This window comes from Tinamus guttatus, unplaced genomic scaffold (genome assembly GCF_059628265.1).
Source record: "Tinamus guttatus ecotype Peru unplaced genomic scaffold, ASM5962826v1 Tinamus_guttatus_pri_ptg000522l, whole genome shotgun sequence".
NCBI lineage: Eukaryota > Metazoa > Chordata > Aves > Tinamiformes > Tinamidae > Tinamus > Tinamus guttatus.
In genome coordinates this window covers 1,600,116-1,621,684 of record NW_028289056.1, presented here as the reverse complement: position 1 = coordinate 1,621,684, position 21,569 = coordinate 1,600,116, and the positions used below count along the sequence as shown (strand labels likewise).

General features: G+C 44.2%; 1 protein-coding gene across 1 annotated transcript in view; it reads left to right on the top strand.

Moving 5' to 3' along the window:
• TOGARAM1 (TOG array regulator of axonemal microtubules 1) overlaps window positions 1–21,569 on the top strand; it is a 32,263-nt gene that overhangs the window by 8,089 nt on the left and 2,605 nt on the right. Inside the window, exons 3-20 of the mRNA XM_088533795.1 lie at window positions 815–971; window positions 2,088–2,261; window positions 3,868–4,095; window positions 5,524–5,687; window positions 7,040–7,239; window positions 9,017–9,117; window positions 10,068–10,235; window positions 10,737–10,835; window positions 10,943–11,079; window positions 11,782–11,950; window positions 12,258–12,386; window positions 13,579–13,732; window positions 14,296–14,401; window positions 14,794–15,029; window positions 17,909–18,067; window positions 18,506–18,632; window positions 18,893–19,011; window positions 20,379–20,568. Coding sequence (XP_088389921.1) covers window positions 815–971; window positions 2,088–2,261; window positions 3,868–4,095; window positions 5,524–5,687; window positions 7,040–7,239; window positions 9,017–9,117; window positions 10,068–10,235; window positions 10,737–10,835; window positions 10,943–11,079; window positions 11,782–11,950; window positions 12,258–12,386; window positions 13,579–13,732; window positions 14,296–14,401; window positions 14,794–15,029; window positions 17,909–18,067; window positions 18,506–18,632; window positions 18,893–19,011; window positions 20,379–20,568 — 2,817 coding nt within the window. The remainder of the gene's footprint in view (window positions 1–814; window positions 972–2,087; window positions 2,262–3,867; window positions 4,096–5,523; window positions 5,688–7,039; window positions 7,240–9,016; window positions 9,118–10,067; window positions 10,236–10,736; window positions 10,836–10,942; window positions 11,080–11,781; window positions 11,951–12,257; window positions 12,387–13,578; window positions 13,733–14,295; window positions 14,402–14,793; window positions 15,030–17,908; window positions 18,068–18,505; window positions 18,633–18,892; window positions 19,012–20,378; window positions 20,569–21,569) is intronic.

Genomic DNA, 21,569 nt, shown 5'->3' with positions numbered 1-21,569 from the left:
TTCAAAATATAACTTTTTTTTTTTTTTTTTTTTTTTTTTTTAATGAGGAATGGTACAATTCCGGGTTTTCTTTTTTAGGAAAGAGGGGGGATGGAATGTGATTAGTGTTAACATATGTTTGAATGGGAACTAAAAACTAATGTTTTTTAATCCTTAACCTACTTAAAATATTGGATATCTATGAAAAGGAAATGTCTGTCAAAATATTTTATATTTAAAAATTAACTATGCTTTACTAGCAAAGGAAATCTTAGTAATTTGTATGGGGATCAGTGCTGAATTATGAAGTTAAAAAAAAAAATCGGTGAGAGCTCTGAGTTTTTGAGCTGCTCCCCCGTCCCTGCTGCAGCTACTTGTGTTGGTTTCAGGGCAGTGAGGGGCTTCATGCCTTGTCATAAAATGTTAGATGAAACAGTTTCATGTTGGAAACAGAATTAGAAACATATTTTTTATTTCTCACTCTTTATGTCATTGTTACTGAGTAGCCCCTGAAGCTCCTATTTTGGAGGTATGTTTGTTTCTTTTGTAAACTGTAACCCGCGTGCTTGGGGAAGCAGATCTCAATCCTTCTGCCGGATCCACCACTTGTAATATTAATTCTGATGCCCTACAGTATGTTTAAGAATTAGTAGAAGAAAGACTTGTTTCATAGCTGCCGCTCTAGCTACTGGGTTGTTTTGTCCGAGACAGCTCTGGGCAGCGCTGGGGTCTACATGTCCGTAATTTGCTTCTGTAATTTGGGGGTTGTAAAGGAAAGGGTTGGGCATTGTGTTCACACAGTTTAATGTTTCTTTGTTTTCCTTTTTCTTGAAAGCTCTCTCCACCCGGTGACTTCCTTCAGTCTCCCAAGCTAAGACCCTCTCAAGGAATGCCAGTCAGCGACGAGTTGTTTTTTAGTAGAAAAAGGCCATCAAGGAATTTATTTCAGAACCGGGTAGATCTGAGCTCGGAACATTCTTCTGTTTGCCCTGGTGAGTACCAACAGGGATAAGTGTTTGACTAAACAGGCAGTATGTGTCATTTATGAAATAGATTTAGAAGAAACATCAACGTAATTTTGTAGCTAATGGACACGATCTGTCATTTGTTGATTATTTGTTTTAATATTTATTTTCATTTGCTATGAGTAATTGAGTGATAGGCCCAGGTCTTGGTCTCCCCTGAAGCAAGCTGTAATAGCTTGTTCTTACCTTTGGAGAAGCGTATAACCATCCAAAAACTTAAAGCACCGTCTGCCAGTGCTGCTTTCCCCACGCGGATGCTCATTAGCTTAGAAGGATCTGAGTGACCTGTAAAGGAGCGTGTTTGCAGGGAGCACTGTGCAGCCTGCCTGTTCAGCTGCTTAGGAAAACAGCTGCAGAGAAAGTGCTATTTGTGTTGTCAGCTCTTCAGAGAGCAGGTAAGTGCGTAGGTATTCTTGGTTTGAGCATTTTCTTCTTGCTTTATACAACCTGTTAGGGTAGAAAGCTCTCCGAGGGGCAAGCTCTGAAGATTGCTTTGGGTTTTTCAAAACCAGTTCTGTAAGAGACTGTAGGTTTAGTAGTATAGTTAATTTGTGGTACCAGTGTAGACTCAGTGATTTGTATCTTAATGGCAAAAAGGCATGTGAAAAAAACGGGCAAGACCAGACTTGATTTATGCTCCGTGCTTGGCAGGGTGCTGCACCCTCTTGCCGGTTCGGGGAGCACTGACATGTGCGGAATGCAAAGTTTACTTACTATTATGCTGGAAGTGACCTCATCCTAAAGAAACTTACTGTTGTGGGGGATTTTGAGGTGATGTCTTGCCTTTATTGTCATATATTGAAAGGAGGGTTTTTTCTTTTTTTTCTTCCTTTGGCCCCCTCCACCTCTGGGAGTTGGAGCGATGCCCTGGCCGAACGACCAGCCGGGCTGGGACCTGTGCACAGTGTTCTGGGGTTGCTTAGGAACTCTTGAAGGAAGCATTAAAAATGTGCAGACTGCTTAGGTTTTATGTGGCAAGTTAGAAAAGAAGTCTTAAATCACTATTAAATATACTCTGTGTTTTGAGTTTTATGCCATCTGTTAAGTATTTATCTATTGTTATTTGTGTTTTCCTTTTGAAAGGTGCTGTGGGCTCTCATCAGCCACATATTTCAGGGAAATGTGGGCAACTTGGCTACACACAGATAAATGGGAAGAGTGGTAGCGTGGACTCCGAGTTACAATTTTTAGGATTAAATAATGGTCAGCAAGAGAAAGGTACGTGGTACATTTCTGTGTTGGATTATTTAAACCATTGCTAAAATGCTGTGTCCTGCCTGTGCAGAGGTGGTTGTGCCTCACTGCTGTTTTTCACCTTTGGTTATTTAATTTGCAGCCCACACCTTTGTTTGGCATCTGGCTGCGTCAGGGTAACAGAACCTCAACTTTTCTTGAAAAAACTGTTTTTTTAGGGTTCCGTCAATAGCAGAAAGCAGCTGGGTGCAGCACGCCCAGCAGCAGGGCAGGTGTGAGCTGTTTTGGGCAGCGTTTGCAACTCATTTCCAAAGGGAGGCTAGGACTTGAGCGGGTGGGATTTAACCCTCCGGATGCGGGGGATGAAGCAGGAGGTACCGTGTAGGAGCCTCCCTGCTTGTAAATCACAGCGATGCCTGGTGTTCGTGCAGAGCAGAGCCCGGCAGGAGAGACGTAGCGATGCCCAATCTGCGCGCGAAGCTGCCGCCACCAGTGGCAGTGCTGAGACCTGGGAAGATGCTCGTCTGGGGCCTTCCCTCCCGAGCCGGGGGCTGCTAGCAGCCGTGGCAAGCAAGGGGAGGCTCCCCGCTGGCCTTTTGCCTCCGCAGCCTCCCCATCCATCTCGCGTCCTGTCCCCTCAGTGCTCCGAGTCCCGCAGGTCCTTGGGAGCTGCTGGTTTGTTCTCTGCAGGCCGGTTTTGCGCCAGCCCTTCCCGTGGCTGGAGCCTTGTCCTGTAGGGCCGCCCCGGGGGCTCCGCTGCCTTCCAGGACGGTCCTGGGGAGCTCCAGGGCGCTGCGCCCTGGGGAGAGGCAGCAGCACGAGGCCTTGGGGCTGCCCCTTGGGAAGGGGTTTCCATGCCTTGCTCTGTGCCCTGCTCGTGGCCCAGGCGGGCGTGCGGGGACGCGGCACCGGGCGGGAGGCCGTCCGCGTCCGTCCGCGCGTCCCGCGGGCGCTTACGGCACGAGGGATCCGTCGGGGCTTGTGTGTCCATCCGATCGCTGCGACAGGCCGGCTCGAAATGCTCCTCCCGGGAGCTGCCGGGCTCGTTGCTAAAGCTTGTGCGGTTGAAAGTCTGGATGTGTGTGGGAAACAGTTCGGGTCTGGAGTTCAACATCTGCTTTTCCTGGAAAACAATTTTAAAAATTAACACGTTTATTTCCTTTTTAATCTACTGTTTTTGGAGGGAAAAATAACTGTTTGTACTTTTAGATTTTAAAAGAAAGTAGTGTCTATAGCATTTGTGCTTGTTTATTTGCACTTGTGTGTCGCTGAGTTTTGAAAATTGTGTTTGTGAATCTTCTGCTATAGAGACTTGAAGTACAGAGCAGCAAGCAACAGAGCTGTGTTCTGGCACCTCTGTCTTTTTTAAATACAATCCTTAAAGCATCACTGCCTTACCTAGGCTAAGCCTGCCTTAGGCTCAAACTCATGTCCTCAGGTGCAGAAAAAGTGAATTATATTTTGATAGACAGTGCAGTTTGAAAAATGGCTTTGTATCTACTGATTTCAGTTAGTTTGTTGCTTGGCGAAGTGCTAACCTTCATTTTCAGTTGTGGAGGGTGCTGCGTTTCCTGCGTGTGCCTTCTCGTTCCTTCGTTCGTGTGCGCTCCCGTTGCACGAGGTGTCCGCAGGCTCGTTGCCCTGACTGCCCTCTCTCCTCCGTGCCCAGGTGGTGCCAGCCTGCCCGTGTGCGGCCGGGCGCCGCGAGGCTCGGCCGACGCGCGGCGCTCGCGCGGCTGCAGCGCGGGCCGGGCCGCCCTGGCGCTGCCCCCGCGCCCGTCGCCGCCGGAGCCGGCCCGGGGCTTCTCCAGCTCGTGGCCGCTCAGGAGCTTCGAGGGGCTGCCGAGGCCCGGCCCGCGGAGGAGGCTGCTGGCGCAGGACGCGGCGGACGGCGCAGGTAGGAGCGCTGCAGGCCGCGCCGCGGGCGCGGGGAGCGCGGCGGTGCCCGCGCTGCGCTGCTCGTGCCGCCGATGGCACCTCCGGCCCTTTGCGCGCTGCCGTGGGTCGGCCCCTCTCTGAACTAGCTGGGGTGAAGCATGAAATGGTACCGTGTTCTCACTGCTGAAGTGTCAGCGAGGAGGGCACCATGACACTAAAATAAAACCAACCCCCAAAATCTAGCACTTTAAAAGACAGACAATAAAAAAGACCTGTTAGCTCCGGTACTTGGATCCATGTATGTGTAGAAATTGTACTCATTGCATTTTGCCTTTTCCCCTTTTTATTTGCAGTTGGAAAATTATGTACCAAATTACTAACTCTCAGAATAGCACTTTAAAATCTGACTTAAAGCAGCTACACCTCTAATGAGTGGAATCTATGCTAATTTCATCTCAGTTTACACTGACAACTACTGTTCATGATCTGATTTCCTCTGTCTTTGAAAACCTCATCTGCACTTATTGAAATAGGTTCAAATGCTTATTAAATGAAATCTTACTTGAGGTTAAAAATAACTTCATTATGAATCTAACGCATAGGTGGTTTGAGCAAAGCAAGACTTTCCACAAGAAGTTTTGCATATATTCAAATAAATCAGTTTTATGTTTAATCTTTGTTGAAACAAGGATTTGTGTATTTGTAGAAATTCTCTAAATTGGTTCTTTGGAAGCTATTTCACCTTACCCTGCAGATGTGTGTTCAGTCACCCTCTGGTGTTCTGTGTATTTTCCATATAACTTTCATTTTTCTTCTTTCATCTCTTCAGAATAACTTTATTGTTGTTGCACGGCTTACAGCAGAGTTTGCTAGGGTGCAGTTCTTTTTTTCTGGATTAAGAAAGATAAATTTCGGTACTTTCTAAAGGTATTAAGTATGCTTTGGTGTGCATGTGCATGAAATAGACTAATATATATTTTATTTATGTATGTAGAGTCAGGAAGTTATAGAAAAGGCCATGTGAGAAGGCATATCTGGTACTATTTCAATTACTTTGTAAAATTAAATGTTGGAAAGTGTGCACGAGTGAGTACTTGGGGTACTTTTTGGTGCATTTGGAAAGTAGATGTTGGAGGAGCAATGCTGCAAGCCTTCCAAGTGCCGCGTGGTGTAAAAATCCCCGTGTTACCTGGTGAGGGACAGGCCGTGGCGCAGCCCGGCATGGTTCTTTGTGTGTTCTCACTGCTTGCGTTGAATTTGCTCCCACCGTGTTCTTGCCGTGTGTGTATAGCAGCGCACGCAGCCAGGACCCGCTGGCCGGGAGCGGGTGGGAGCGCGGCGCGCGCTGGCCGTGCTGCGCCGTGCCGTGCCATGCCGCGCTGCGCCGTGCCGTGCCGCGCTGTGCCGCGCCATGCCGCGCTCCCTGACGCCAGCCTTGTCCCCGCAGGGCCGGAGGAGCCGCCGGCGCTGCCGCTGCGCCCGGCGCTGGCGCGGCGCGGGACCAGCAGGCCGGTGCCGCCCATCGCCCGCGCCGGCGGGACCGGGACGGCCGCGCTCACGGCCCAGCTCGCCGCGCTCGGCCTCGACGACAGCGACGTGGACCCCGAGGAGGTGGGTTTCAGCGGGAGCTGGCACGCTCCAGGGATTGGTGCTTATTACTTCTTTTTACGTGCCAGGATAAATATTTGCACGCTTAAATTCTGTGGCTGTCCTCAGTGCAGCAGGTCTTCAATAGGCAAGAGTGGCTGATGGAGGCTGACTGAAGCAGCAGCCCTCCGTGTTGAAGCACGCTTCCTGCGGCTTTTCCGGACAGGCATGAATTGGTCGTCTTTTCCTGAGGGTGGAAATCATCATGTAGTACCAAGGCAGGAATTACAGGCATTTATACAGTTTCTGTTTAAAGTTTAACTTTAGTGTCGGACTTAAATAGTAATTCTTTGTTTGGTTATAGCAAAGGACCCAGAATAACTTTATTACTGAAGAGTTTGTTTGATTCAGATTCCCTAGTCTTCCAGATTTGTTCAAATTTGTCTTTGATACTCCAGGGGGTCTTAGCTGTCTCAGAGTTCAGTCATTTCTGGGTAAAATGAGAAAATCCGAAGTGAAGCTAGACAAATAAGTTCTCACCTTCTTCAGTTTAACACAGATATAGCACAGAAAGCCATTGCATTTGCCTGGGTATCTGTGATCTGCCAGGCTGCTCCTGGGCAGCCTGTGCTTGTTTCTCTCAGCTCTCCAATCCCATCGTTATTCCCTGTGGATCGGAAGCAGTTGCATTAGGACTTACTGGCTCTGCTTCACAACCTTTTCCTGCCACCCCATAGTCACTAACCAAAGGAATCTGATGTGCCAAACAGATTGGGGAAGAAAAAAACAGTGTTTCTCTCCCCCATCCTCAGATCCTCTCCTTCATGTCACTAAACAGTAGCTCCTTTTTTTTTTTTTTTTTTTTTTTCCCAATCAAATATATTCTGCCAGAGAGGAGAGCATCTGCAGTGGCATGGAGTTCCTGCAGCTTTCCTGCTGATTTAGGGCCGGAGTCGTGCTCCTGCATGTGTGACTTTGCAGATTCCCTTGTGCGTGTCTTCAGCTTTGCACAGGCCAGACTGCAAGAGGCCCAGGTCCTGCATGTCGCCCCGTTGCGCTGCAGCCATCAAACAGTTATTGCAGCCCCTTGCACAGAGCAGCTCGTTGCAAGCAGTCTGTCCTCGCGTCTTGCAAAACGAGGCTGCATGCAGCCCCTGGGCAGTACTAGCATTTGTTTGCACGATGATGATGATTCTCCTGAAGTGAAACTTGGTGAGATGTGCATAACCTATGTGGGTGTTCAGCAGTGCTGCCCAGCTGGAGCTGCTGAGCTCGGGGTTTGAACTGAAGGTTTGGAAACACGCTTGCTTTTGCCCAGGAGAGCCCCTTTCCTGTGCAGTGAGTCAATGTCGTCGTTTGCTTTCGGTCCTGTCTAGATGCAGAGTTCGCTGAGATCCCTGCGGAACAGCGCGGCCAAGAAGAGGGCCCAGCTGAGCAGCAGCGTTTCCGACCTGGAGAGCCCCGACTCCGCGCGCAGGCTCCGTGTCTCCGGGGGCTCCCGCGCGTCCTCCCCGAGCGCCAGCTCCTGCAGCGAGAGCAGCCTCTGCAGCCAGGAGCCTCCGCGGAGGAGGGTGATGTGAGTGCAGCACCAGAGCGCTGAAGGGGCAAAATCCGTGCTTTGTTTTCTATAAACCTGCTTTTACTTGGCAGATACTTTCCTGCCTGAAAACACTGCTCTATACTCTAGCTGCTTAAATATTTTATTCGTTTGCTGCAGCTCTCCGCTGGAAAGAGCCCCAGGGTGTAGCCATAGTAACTCCATACCCTGGAAGGCCTGCCAGGGGTAGTAAATACTTAATGAGGATTTTAGCCTGGCATAGGAAGTACGTGAACCATAGCTGAAACAAATGAGTAAGGTGAATGAGTTAAGAGGAGAGATAAGGTTTACTTGTTACAGCTTGGACATTTAAGAGGGATTTTTTTTTGGATAAGAAGAAACCAAGGTCAAATTTTCTTATTGCAAAGCACGAACTGTGTCAATTTTTTTGTTGACCAACTAAACTAAAAATGCCTTCACTGAACTCTTCTGAAAGAAATTGTGATGGTATGAGTCATTTTGATTATACAGATTACACAGCGTTATGATGCAGTTGATTATGAGCAGAATGAACTGTTTCTTTTTTATGATATAGCAAAATTCTACAAAATTCTTTTTAATCTGCAACGCACAATTTTCTCGCCGCTCTTGGAGCCTGTGATGAAGTTGTTGTAGCTCTGATTCTAAGAATACTCTGTGCTTTTTTATATAGTAACTGCATCCTTTTAAAACTGCCATACAGCTGTACTACCAAAATAGGAAGGAAAAGAAGGGATGTGCAAAAGGAAGATTGTTGAGACAGAGAGAGGCTCAAATGGTTCAGAAACAGGGTTTTCACAGCTGTGGAGTCTCAGGGGTAATTTCTGTCTTCCATGTATGCATTCCTGCTGAATCGTAGCTCTGAGAATAACCTTTCAAATAACACATGAGAATGCAAGAATACCCAAGAAATAACGATTATAAAATTCTGCAGATGGTGTTATTTGAGGCAAGGTTTTGAGCAGAACAGATGTGAATAAGGCTGCATAATGTAGCACATACCGTTGCAGTTACGCTGTGGCCACACACGCTTAATATTTTACAGGACTCACAGATACTGGATCAGAGAGGTTAGTGCCGATGCCCATTCTCCAGTACTGGAAATTGGTATTGTCTACGCACAAAATAGGTGCAGTGTGGGCAACAAAATTGCAGATTTCTTCTGTGTATCTACTTTTAGATGGATTTTATCCACTGATACAGCACCATGAATAACAGGAACTTGATACTGGTGTCAGTGAAGTTTCTCTTCAGTTACTAATGTGAACATTAAGATAAAGCATCTTTAATATTCAAATAAATAATTAAAAAAAATAAATGTCAATATTGTCTGGTATAAAGCAACTTATTCTGGTGAATATCGGTCCACTAGAAGCTGAGCTGAAAGCACAGCTAATTTCTGAAAATTTAAGGTCTGAAGTTTGGACCACTTGTCCGTTACTGCTGTTTGCCAGATTGCAATCAGCAGTCTTAGTCCCCTAGATAAATGTTTCCTTAGCTTTTTGAATGCGTGTTAATTTTACTCCTGCTCTAAAATCTACTCTTAAAGATTGCCATTATGACATTCCTAGTAGTGGAACTGCTAATGAAATAATTTCTAATGATTTTTTTTCCTGTTGGATATAAACATTTGTAGGAATATGGATATTTGTCTATAAAATATAGCGGGGAAGAGAAACTGAAATATATCTGTGTCTCTGCTAGAAAGTGTTGTTCAGGTAGGCTTTGACTAGCATGTAGAATTGTACCTATAAAAGTGTATTTTGTATTGTGACAGGTCAGACACCTTTCCTCTACTTGGCAACAAATCACAGCCCCCCAGAATATCTTCAGCAAGAAGCAGAGAGACTAATGTGACAGAACATACCTCCAGCACGGGTATTTTACTGCGTTTGTAAATGCATAACTGGTTTTGCAGATGTAGCAGAGGGATTGCTTTGGCTAGTATCTGACTTGACTTGGTTCTTACTTGGTCTTTGAGATATTATACCCTGAGCACTAAAAGATAATTTCTAGACTTTATTTGATCAAACTGAGATTATACTGTGACACTGCAGGTGAGAAGAAATTCAAGGGTTTCTTTCCTTCTGTGTCATGATCAAATGTTTTCATACAAATGCCACCTGTGAGTGTGTGTCCTTCGAAATTCAAAAACGTTTCATTTGGAAATTCACTGGACAAGGCTGGAGAGGGTGGAGAGGTTGAAAGCAGTTGATATCCTTGTGGATAACTGGTGGTGGGTGGTGCTGCTCCATTCTATGAATACAGAGCCCACAAAGCTCTCTGGTTGCTCTTCCCAGCGCCTGCTCCGGAGCATCCTGTTGGAGCCTTGGCAGCTGGGTGTTTTTTCAGAAAACTTGGTGGTCTTAACGTTGGAGGGTGTTATACGAGGCTGTAATCTGCAAAGCTATCCCATTCAAAAAGCAACGGTGGATACTGATATTATTGCTCTTTTTTCAGAGATTATTGCCAAGGCCCCTCAGTTTAGTTAAGACTACGTTTTTCTTATAATAAGTCAGCTAATATGTCAAGCAACAGCTTAGGCTGGAAAGCAAAGACTGCAGATACGTAATAATCCATTTTGTGGTTGACCATTTTGCATTCATTACATGAAAATACATTGTGTGGGAAGTTGACCTTCAGTGTAAAATAATGAGCAGCGCAATTATTTTGCTGACTGAACTAGTTAATCAACCAGAATGCCCAGCACCAGGCCTCTTGTGAAGAGCTGACAGCTTGCTTTACTGATAAGGTCAATGTAATACAGTTCAAAATCTTGTATTACGCAGAAGTGTTTGTAAAAGACACCTGCTATTTTTCCCTTACAGGACTAACGCTGCACGATAAAGGGACTTCAAATGTCAGCATAGTTGGGCAGCGTTTGAGATGTGGCAATGGGTGTGATGATTCTGAAGACAAGAAGCAAAGTGAAGTGTCGCCTACTATTCTTAAAAGTCAAAACACAGAACACCAAAGAAATTTTAAGCACTCAAAAGGTTTGTGAGCCTGCTGCATTACTGTTCATCTGACCTGTCATTTAGGGCGGACCAGCTTTTATAGAAAATACCTTTCAAGGGGTTTAGCTCTTTTTTTTCTCTTCTAGTCTATTCTAATCAGATGCAGGAGGGTTGGTATTAACTAAAATTAGAGTGTCAGTAAAAATTAAAGGTCAGGAGATAGTAAATGCCATGGAGAAAAAAAGATAAAAATATTATTTATCTCAGTGTGAATATTAATAGCTTTAAAAGAAGCATATATTACCTTCTCGTACAAATATTTGGTCTTGTTACAATTATGGAAGAAATTATATTTATTGCATGGTAACTATTGTGTTCTGAGGATATCAGTGTTTGCAAACTTCAGTGACTTGAAAAAAACAATGATTTATAAATATGATAAAGAATTTAGATGTCAGCATAGAAGAATAAAACACAAAAGAGTTAAGTATATGATTTGCATGATCAGTGTGTTTTTTTTTTTTCCTTCTCTTTTTTAAGGTTTTACAGGATCAACTTCTAGTTTTCAGCAAATCACCAGCCTAGATTTCATGTCACCAAGGGTCCTGCCAGAAGCTTCAGTAGCAGTTGTTGGTAAAGGTATTGCAAAACCACAATTCTCTCCTGTTGTGTTTTTAAACTGGGGAAAGATGTCTTTTTCCAGAGGTGGTTATCCCGGTGAGGACAGGGTGTGATTTGCCTTTCAGGTGTTTTTGGGAGCTCCTCTGCCCTACCGTGCAGCCCGGCGGCGCCGCGCGAGGAGAAGGGAGCGGAGCAGGCGGCGAGAGCGGGCGCCGTGTGCCGGAGCAGCGCCGCTCCTCCGCACGCTGCCAGCGACGGAGGGGTGAGACAGGGCCACGTCAGCGCCTCCCCTTGCGTGTTTTAGTGCTATGAACACAGCTGGGTGTAGCTTTACCTATGGGAGAGTTGGATTAGGAAGCGTTAATTCATAGCTCAGGTGGCCGGCAACGCACGTCCTTTATTTATGTCACTCATGGAGCCCCGTTACACTTTGAAGACTAAAGCTGTGTTAATAGTGGGAACTCGTTTGTCAACATCTGCTTGTCTGTGCAAATTGTTCTGAACAGCTTATTTAACTTTTTTTTTGCAAACTATAATGAGAATAATTTCTTTTTTGTAAATGTTGCATTGCAGAATGTTACTTTAAGCCTAACCCAGAAGTTTTTGTAGTTCAGCATTATTTTTTTCTCAATAATTAAATAAAAAGGGGGCTACATATTCCTCAATAAATTGACAACTTCAGATTTTTCATGCATGTTAACAAAGGACTGGAATGGGCTGACCTTTTTTGAGTTGTAAATGCATATGAAATAAACTTGACTGTCTTGGCATAGTCCATATGGAATTTGCATTCTCCTCTAACGGACTATTAATAATGACGCAAATTAGCAACACTGCTGATACCAAGCTAAGTTGGTTATCTAAAGGTCGAGGTTTTTTAAATTTATCCTGTGTTAGTTTAGATTAAAATAAGATTTTTATTATTATTATTACATCTTCTAATGGGTGGACTAATCTTGTGCAGATAAAAGTTGCCATGTCAAAATCTGCCCAGGATAAGATGAGACAGAAGAAAAAAGAACAAAAAGAACAGAATCACAAAGTGCAACACGAAGTTAAAGACCTCGAAGTAAAAGAAGAAAATCCCTGGGCAAAACTCAAGCTGAAAGAACCAGAGAAAATGACAATAGAAAGTGAGAATTAATGTTTCTTTTAAGTGGATAATGTTCTATTAAATGAGGATGAAGTTGAAATTATAATTCTGAGATAATTGTTAAAGATTATGACCCTTAGGCATGACTTCAGTGACTTTTACATTGCTGTGTGCTCTCCAAACGTTTTTTATAGGTCTTGCAGTACAAAAAATGGAAAGCGATTAGGAGAAATATTTGAAACCCTGCAATTAGTAAAGAATACAAAAAGCAAGTTAGGACTTAAAATACGAGCCATTTCCATTTTCCGATTTTGTTGTTAGCTTGGATATTTCTTTCTGTTTTCTAGATTTCTATGGAGATCTATTGGCATCATCAAGAGGTGAATCTTCATCATTAGAAAACATTGTCTTGAGCCCTTTGTTAAAAAGAACATCCAGTTTGAAGAAGACACAATGCTCGCCCTTGCTGGACACTGGTAAGCTGTGACCGAACACAAATGACCAAACCAGATGTAAAAGGCTGTGTTAGAAAGTTTGTGGATGAATGGAGAGTGAGAGTTCCAAACTATAATCAGGCTTGGTGTGATTTATTTGTGAAGTGGGTTGGCCTGAGATGCTCTAGAAAATGATTAGAGTGGGGAGAGAGGGAATAGAACTCACCACTGACACTTCAAAATATTTTTCAACTGTAATTTGTTAGGAAAATGTTTGAAACACTAGAGGTTTCTTTCCTTGCTCAGTGACTTAAATGATGTAAAATACTGGTGGAAAATTGGCTTTCCTCTAGATGCTTCCTGACCCAAGAAAAACACTTCTGGGTTTTCGCTGAGGTGCCTGTAGGATGCACAGTGGAAGCTTTTCAGAATACGAGCTCGTGTCCATGATGGTCAGAGGCTTGGGAATTTCCCAGCCGTCTCTAATACTGGGAGAAATAAAAATGCATTGTAAATATGGCAAAGTACTGGTTTTAATAAGACGATAAAATGAGTCAAAAAGAATTTGTTTTCCAAATATAAGAAGAACTTTGTGCTACAATAAACTGAACCTGATTATTATCGTGTATAAAATAGAATTCATTTGTACGTTGGACTAAAAATTGTCTGTTAACAACATTTACTTTGTGGTGCTTACTTATTTTTATGACCATATACCTTACAAAATTATTTCTCAGTAGCCAATTGCTCGCAATTATAATTTTCCATCTCCTCAAACAACAGAAACTAGATAATATTTGTTCTATAGCACAAGATTAGTCCATCAAATTTGTTCTGAAAGCTGAAATAGCATTGAACTAAACACAGTGATTTTCGATTTACATTATGAGATAAATTCTTACCTAGGCTGTTTGTTTTACCACATCATGTTTTAACACATTGTGCTTGTGTTTTTCTTTTAAACAAACAAACTACACTTGTGTTGGTGACTTTTTAAAGCAGTAGTTGTAGGTGGGTAGTTGTGTGCAGGTATTTGCATGCGGGTGGTTGTATGCAGGTTTTCATTCAGCTGTGCTAATATGTGGAGGATGCAACAGAGAGGTTGTCCTGTAGTCATCTTGGTCCTTTAGTAGCAGCAACCGCTATAAACCTCGAACTTTTTATATTTCCTTCCTTCGAAGGACCGATTTCTTCAGATGATGCTAATTACTCGGTGTCCTCTCTGGCTCTACAGATGAAGCTTCTCTTGGAGCTCGAGGGCAGTATAAAGAGCGGACCCCGTCGGTCACTCACAGTCCGGAAATAATGGACCCATCGGAGCTGCAGCCCTTCTCCAGACCCGAGACGGCGCTGGCAGAAGCACTGAGGCTGTTAGCTGATGATGACTGGTGAGTGCAAACCTCTGCTCGGAGCCCCAGCGGCCTGCCTGAGGCTCGGGGCCTGCTTCCAGCACGCTGCCAACCTTCCAAGGGATAGATGAGAAAGATACAGAGTTAGTTTTCAGTGTGAATTTATTTTAAATTGTAACTATTGTAGAATGATGCTTAGTATTTTCCGAAACTTGTTTTTTGAAGTCTAAGCCCTACCTTGTGTAGGGTCCCCTCCAGTAAGTATCCTCTCATTTATTTTCTGTGGAATACAAGGTTTTCCTGCAGCTCTCATGGTGAGAACAGCGCTGCCTTTTCAGTTTTGCGAAGAAAAATAATCCTTTTCTTACTCTACTGTAAGGTGAGGCCAGAATTGCAGGAAAGGATTTAGAGGCTGGTATGTTAACGCAGCCCTAAAACCACATCAAAGGACAGACCTACTGTGAAAGAATTTCTGGTTTTAAATGTCATTGCTATTTACAAGCTAATTTGCTCCCTCTTTGGTTCCTTAGTTTTTCTACATCTTTCATAGTTTTTGTGAGAAAATTGCAAGTGTATTTAATTTAAATATTTACTTTAACTAGGGAGAAGAAAATTGAAGGTCTGAACTTTGTGAGATGTTTGTCTGCCTACCATGCGGATATTCTGACTGTAAAGCTGCATGAAACAAGTCTGGCTGTGGCTCAAGAGGTTAAATTTTAGTATCAGAATATTGCACTGACTATGTATGTGTATGTGTGTATATGTATTTTATACCTCAGAGATACATTGACATGAAATAGTATATTCATCTGTATTCATTTTCTCTGTTTTGGACTTTCTCTAAAGGATGAGTTTATAGTTCAGCGAAGCAGCTCCTACTTCAGCTACCAACAATTTATGTGAATTCCTGGCATTTAGATTATGCTTTAAAACATTCTAATGCTTTTTAATTCTCACACATTGTGAATCAAGTAAGAAATTTACTTCTCACTTGATTTTAAAATTATTTAAAAATTATTATGGGAAACATTAAGCTTTACTTAATTTTAAGTATATTTATAAGCAATATTCATTGTTTGTTTGGGTTTTTCTGTGTGCAGGTCAAGAATTTACGCTCAGGTGTTTCTCGAGCTGCTGTGGTCTGTTTAGGGGATTTGTTCACCTACCTGAAAAAGAACATGGATCAAGAACTAGATAATACAGTAAAAGTCCTCTTGCACAAAGCTGGTGAATCCAACACTTTTATAAGGGAAGATGTAGACAAAGCACTGAAGGCTATGGTTAATAACGTGACTCCAGCACGTGCACTTTGTTCTCTGATAAATGGAGGGCAAAGGTAATTCTTACCAAGACTTCATGGAGAAATAACCTATCAATAGATTAAACAGTATAGTAATTATTTAAATCTTTTTTTCCCCAAAATTAAAACTACAGTAACTTATTTCTGCAAAACTTCTGTTCAATGAAATATGTCTTTTGGTATATAAGTAAAATGCAGGTTCCCCCCACACATACTCTTTCCTCTGCATTATGTAAAAAATAGGCTGTTGCTTATATTTCCTTGTAGTTTTGCAGGACTTCAGTAGTTCTGTTGAGTATTAATATGATAGTCCCAAGAAACTGTTTTGCGTGGTCCAGGAAAGCTCAGCTAGCATTCTCATCTGCCATTCGTTCTGCAGCCAAAAGGCTCTTTGATCTCTTCTTCAACGCCGCTTTTTCTTTAGAATAATGATTTTTAGCTGGATGTCTCTGGATGCAGTCATGGTGGTCCAGTTAATATTCCTCTCTTAGACTTAACTGGTTGATAGTCTTTTGTCTTCAATTCTCTGGAAGTGATGCTGGCCTGTTACTGTTCTCGAGTACCTTGCACCTGACAAGCTCCCATTTATGTTTTCGTAGTTGGATTATTTCCTGTAGCCCTTTCCTCTGCAGTAGAAGCAATAGTATTTTCTTACACCTTATGTGTAAAAAAATGGTCTGAGCTGGGAGTCTGAATACAGCATTGGAAGCAGGAGCGTCGCAGCTCAGACGCCTCTGCTCTGAGAGGTGGCTGAGCTCAAGGCTCACGGGGTGTCTCTAATGCCTGACCCACCAGCTCTGGCCTCAGCAGCCCCGGGAGCTGCAGCTTCCCTCCAGTGACTTCATGCAGCTCTGACCTTCCAGCAGAAAAGCCCCTGTGGGCCACGTGGAGCTCTCGTGTCTTGAGCCTGGAGTAGGAATGTAGGAATTATACTCAAAGATGAAATCTGGGAGAAGAACGATCCCTTTCCTCACTCTAACGTGGAAAGCTTGAGGTTTTGCACGTGCATGATTATACTAAATGCTGCTTATAGGTTGAGTTGCTTAGATTCACCACAGCTTCTGCATTCAAGTTAACAGTTACGGGTTGCCTTACAAATTCCTAAGATCTTTTCCAGTGTGTATTTTCTGGTGCCTACATTTCAAGTCTACTGTGATCATAAGCGCTTGCAACTCAGAAAGAGGTACCTATACTGATTCCTGATCAGCTATGAAATGGTTTCTGACTTTGCCAATAAGAATCAGAATCACAGAATCGTTAAGGTTGGAAGGGACCTCTCGAGGTCACCTAGTCCAACCCCCTGCACACGCAGGGTCACCTAGAGCACGTGGCACAGGACTGCGTCCAAGCGGGTTTGAAGATCTCCAGAATAAATTTTGCAGATCCTCTGAATGATGAAAAGCATTTTTGATTGCTTTTCTGTGACACTGCTCTAAAGATACTGGCTTACTGCTGAACAACCTCCTCTCTAAGTAGGTGCTTGATCCGAGATTATGATTGCAGGGCTAGAACTGAAATCTCAGCATTAGTATTTCAGAGATCTAGAAGTCCTATTTCCTCTTGTATCAATTAATTTTAGGTTCTTGTGCATACCCTGAAATTTCAAACTGTTTTGCGTGAGCAGCAGGTATTTGTGGGGAGCGGGGGCTTTTCGTGTCAGTCCAGCGAGCTCTTTAGCTTTAGTTGTTGGTCTGCAGTCAGTTCACGTGCTAGGAATCCTCCGTGCTGCTTTCCCTCCCGGAAGCCCCAGAGAGCGCTGCCTGCTCTGCGGATGTGAGTGCAGGTGCCAAGGCTGGTTTTGATGAGGTTGCTCAGGAATGACCAGCAGCATCGCTGCGTTTGCGAGTTCAGCGGCCTGGCAGCCAAGTCGTGGCGCTGGTTTTGCAGCCTGGACAGGGTTCCGAGTCGCTGCGTTTTGCTGTTTTAGCAGATCCGGGCAGCAGCCTCTGCGCAGCCGGGAGCCGCCTGTGGGACCCACTTGGGTGTGCGGGGCTCCTGCTGCCCTCACTTCCAGGGGCCCTGGCGCTCTGTGGGGTTACGGAACACCGAGATCCTGACGAAACAGGAACAGTCATTGGGGGAGCGCTGGATCCTGCGTCTGTCTGAAAGGCCGGGAGCCTCCGCCGGGACTTAGCGCGTCAGTTCTTTTCCTTAGCTCCCTGCTTTAGGTCTGTTTTTCCATTATTATGAAAGATAAACCATACAAATGTCTCATTGTGCAGTAAAACTCATCTTAAAATAGCATTCTTTATCCAAGATGAAAGTAAAATGTGAATGTTCTGAATTTGTGGAATTGAACTGTGTACTCCAAACTCATGTGGGATCAGCAGCATAGTTTATACACAAGGTTACTTTGCTACACAAGTTGAAAATTGATTCCGTTATTTCCATCGGCATAGGTATTTGATTATCTCTTTTTTGTATGAAGTAAACTTAGCAAGATTTTTATAAGTCAGTAGAATAGTGGTTTATTTAATTTTAAAATGATATAAAATAAACAAGATGTGGGTCAGAGCACAGGAATTTGTTTTTCATAAAATATCTGGAAAGAACTTGTTAATAGGATCTTTCTAAAATTATTTCTACTATTATTTTTAGGCAAATGAAATTTTTGACTTTAAAAAGAAGAATATAACCTGTTTAAACAATCCCAGAGCTGCAGTATTCTGCCTTGTAAGAAGGCAGGAGACTGAAACTGTCTTTAAACAAAAAGGACATTGATTTTTCCCTTCTTATTCTGCGTTCTGGTAGTTACATCTTTAAGTGTCTGAAACGAAGTTCGGTTCGATGGGTTCTCCTTTCAGAAAGGCTCAGTGCCCCTTCCCGCTTCCCCGCGTTTTGGGTGACGCCGGAGCAGGCCCGCGCTCGGCACAGCGGGCGGCCCGGCCTCGCGCTCAGCGCTCTCTTTTCCGCAGCCACCTGCACACGGCGGTGAGGAGATGCACAGCGCAGCACCTCTCGGACGTCGTGGAGCGCATGGGCCCGGCGCGGATCCTCTGCGGAACCAAGGATGTCACCGACAGGGTCTTGGCGGCCACGGCCAGGTTTGCGCAGGACGGCTCGCAGGAAACAAGGTTGGTGACGGTGCCGGGGGCTCGGGGGAGGCCGCCGCGGCAGCCGGAGCCCCCGTGCGTCCCGGCGCTGTCCTGGCAGGGCTGGGGTGGCTGCTGGGGTGGCGCGTGCCGTCAGGGCAGCCCGGCCATGCTCCGCAGGGCGCTCCAGGGCCACGCGGGCAGTCCCGCCGTGGGCCGCGTGCTGGGACCCCAGGGCTGCGCTGCCCCGGTCCAGACAGCAGGCACCTCCGCACCGAAAGGGAGGCCGCACTCCTCAGCGCGCTCCGCTGCTCTTAGGTGACGAGTGCCGGGAATGGGAAGGGCGCAGGAAGGCTGCGTGTATGGATAACCATCTTCCTGCACTTCCATGTTTTGAAGTGACAAGGGTCTAATTGTCAATGGAGTCATGGAGCAAACCTGTGGTTACAGATTTGTACATCACAGGTTGTTGCCTTGCAGGTATTATGGGCGAAAGATGCTCTTCAGTATGATGACTCATCCTGATTTTGATAAAATGCTTGAAAAGTGTGTGCCAGCCAAGGACTTGCCTTACATTAAGGAGTCTGTTAACAATCTACGTCAAAAGGTATGTGGAAAAAAACCTTTGCTGAACAGGTGAGCAGTGTAAACTTGTGCTAGTAGCTGTTAGGTACAGGGAAGGGAAAGGTGTGTTCAGAGAATTGCCGGTAATCAGGGGACTGCCGCGGAGCAAGTTACTGCTTAGCAGCTGAGCTCCTTGCAGATACGTGAATGAGCTGCCCTTTGCTGTTGCATCTTGCACAGCTGTTAGACTTGGCTCTGTTAGAGTCCCCAGCAGCGCTAGTAAATCCTTTCATCTCTGTGCAGGGTCTGGGGGAGATGCCATTAGATACCCCCTCAGCAAAAGGAAGACGTTCCCATACCAGTAGTGTTGGACATTCAAGGTCATCCTCTACTTCCAGAGATGCTCTCAACGTCACTGAGAGGTAATGATCTTACTGCGTGTTCTACCCTGCTAGTAACAGACCTCTGCACAAGACAAGACAAATTTGTGAAAATCAAACATACCTGAAGGAAAGGGTGAAACTTAGTATTTCCTGGATAAATCCTTTTAAACTACTAATATTAAAGTTGCTTTGTGCATTTTAAAGCCGATCTATTTTATCAGCTGCATATGAAAATATACACAGTACAAAGCACATGGAATTCACAGTTGACCCGTGTCACTTGGCTCAAGATGCTGCTGTTCAGATGGTGGTAGCTGCAGCACATTGAGAGATCAGGTTATTTCTTTGTGTGCTTATCTGGACAACTAAGGATTCAGTTAGATTTTAACTGGGGTGATGATAATTCTAGAACACATTGGTCCCCATTTTCGTTTCTTCTAATAGGCCTTCCTTTGACTTAGGAAAAAAAAAAAAGGAAGAAAAAAAAAAAACACTGTATCTAAGAACATAGAGTTTGTAGGGCTGTGACTAGTGCCAGGCTTAGGAAGATGCCCCTATTCAGGAGCAGATTTCTGTCACGCACTCTCTGCTATTCGAGGTGGTTACTCTGGGCTTCATGGTGTGTTCCTGCTTTGGCATGTGAAGCTACATGGCCATTTCCACATAAGAGATGCTCCTCACTGCGTTCTGCCCAGGGCAGATGGATGTTGGTGCCGAGTTTTGTACTCAGAGCTAACGGGCTTGAACTCGAAGATGCTTCATGCCCCATAAAAGGCTTTGCTCAAGTGTTAACAAGTGAGCTAGGGAATCTATCAGAACTGGTCTGCAGACACAAGGTACTCATCTGGTCTCCAGATAAATTGGAGTCATTAAGCTTTCATTAGTCAGACTCATTTAACAGAATGGAAGAGATTCTCAGTCTGTTCAGTCAAGCTGCAGCACTTGAGACTCTTCATCACTTTTAACTTTTGAAACCCTTCAAACTCTTGCTGTTTTTCACAATGATAAAATTCATCTGTTAGCACTTATTGGTCAAAGAAATTGTTCCTGCTTAGATCCTTGGCCTCATCATTCCACTTAGCTGAACTGCAGCCTGAACTTCACGGCAGCCTGAAGGTGCCTTCGTGGCGGGTGCCCGTGCAGCCAGGGAAGCTCCTGCCCAGCTGAAGCTGCTCGTGTGTGGAGGGATGGATGCGTTACAGTGGAATGTGGGATGAGGCCGAGGAAATAATAGTTACTTTTTTAAAATAAGCATATTTAAAGTGAGAGACCTCCTTCATCACGAGATATTTCTGTATGCTCTTGACACCTGTACTTCTGCTGAAAGGCAGTGTCTTGATTAAAGACTCCTGTTCCAGATTGCTTGTGGGTGCCCTGAATAACTTAACATCTTTCTTTTGCAGTAGGGAGTCTGTAGAAGCTCGTGAAGTTCCAAGAAAAACAGTCCCTCATAATTCACTAGAAACTGTGGAATATGTTAAAGTCATTACAGATTTATTGAATGCAAAAGACTTCCGTGATCGAATAAATGGAATTAAGCAGCTGCTGTCGGATACAGAGAACAATCAAGACCTTGTTGTTGCAAACATTGTGAAGGTAACTGTCCAAAAACATTCTACTTCAACAGTCTTGAAATTACTGCCACTAAATTTTCTGCTGAAAATCGTATTAATCAGACATGCACATTGAAAGAGATTCTAAGAAAACACCAAGAAACAGGTCAGTTATGCTTAAAAAGGGATAACATGAGCTACGAAGGTAGTTGGAAGTAAATAGGAGGAGTCTGAAAGCTTTCATGTAGAGTCCCTATTGACGGGACTGTTTCTGGAATAATGTGTGCAGTTTCTCTTATACCGCTGCGGAAGAAAGATTAAAATACTGGAACAGATCGCAAAAAGGTCTAGGAGGAGAAATCAAGATCTGAAAATCTGTCTCTGAAACACATACAGTTAAAATTTGGCTGCATGTTTGCGCAGGAAGAAAATGAGGAAGTGTCTTCATTGTGGTAACAGCTTCAGGAACTTACTGTTTTCGATAAGAAAGGACTTTCTGTAGAAGAAAAATAACTACTGTGAGATCCAACAGTTGTCAACTAAGGATAGATGGATTGAAAGTAGAAATCAGATTGCTTTTTAACAACGATGTCTTTGCTTTGAAGCTGTCAAATATTGCTGTGAAACTTTCCAGTATCCACCTGCGAATGATTTTGAAATCTTTTAATTAAGACTGGATACCCCTCTAAAAGAGGTGAAGTTTAGAATTGTGATCTAGGAACTGTCAGGTGATAGTCCAAGTATGAGCAAATTGTGAGAAGTTGGGACAAGAGCTTTTCTGTGAGGATACCTGTTACTTACAGCTCCGAAAGGCAGAAACGGACTTCGGCACCTTCCGGCACGTCGGAATGACACGCACGGATTCGGAGTAGACCCACCTCAGGGTGTGCGGGGGAAATGAAACGTATGGCTCAAAGATGCTCAAGGTCAACGTTCTTTTAGCCCAATAGAAGTTTGACTTGTTAAAAATACTGGTTTTTGCAGAATAATACTAGTCATATTACATTTGGCTGATGTATTAGGAATGATTCAAAATCAGGTTAA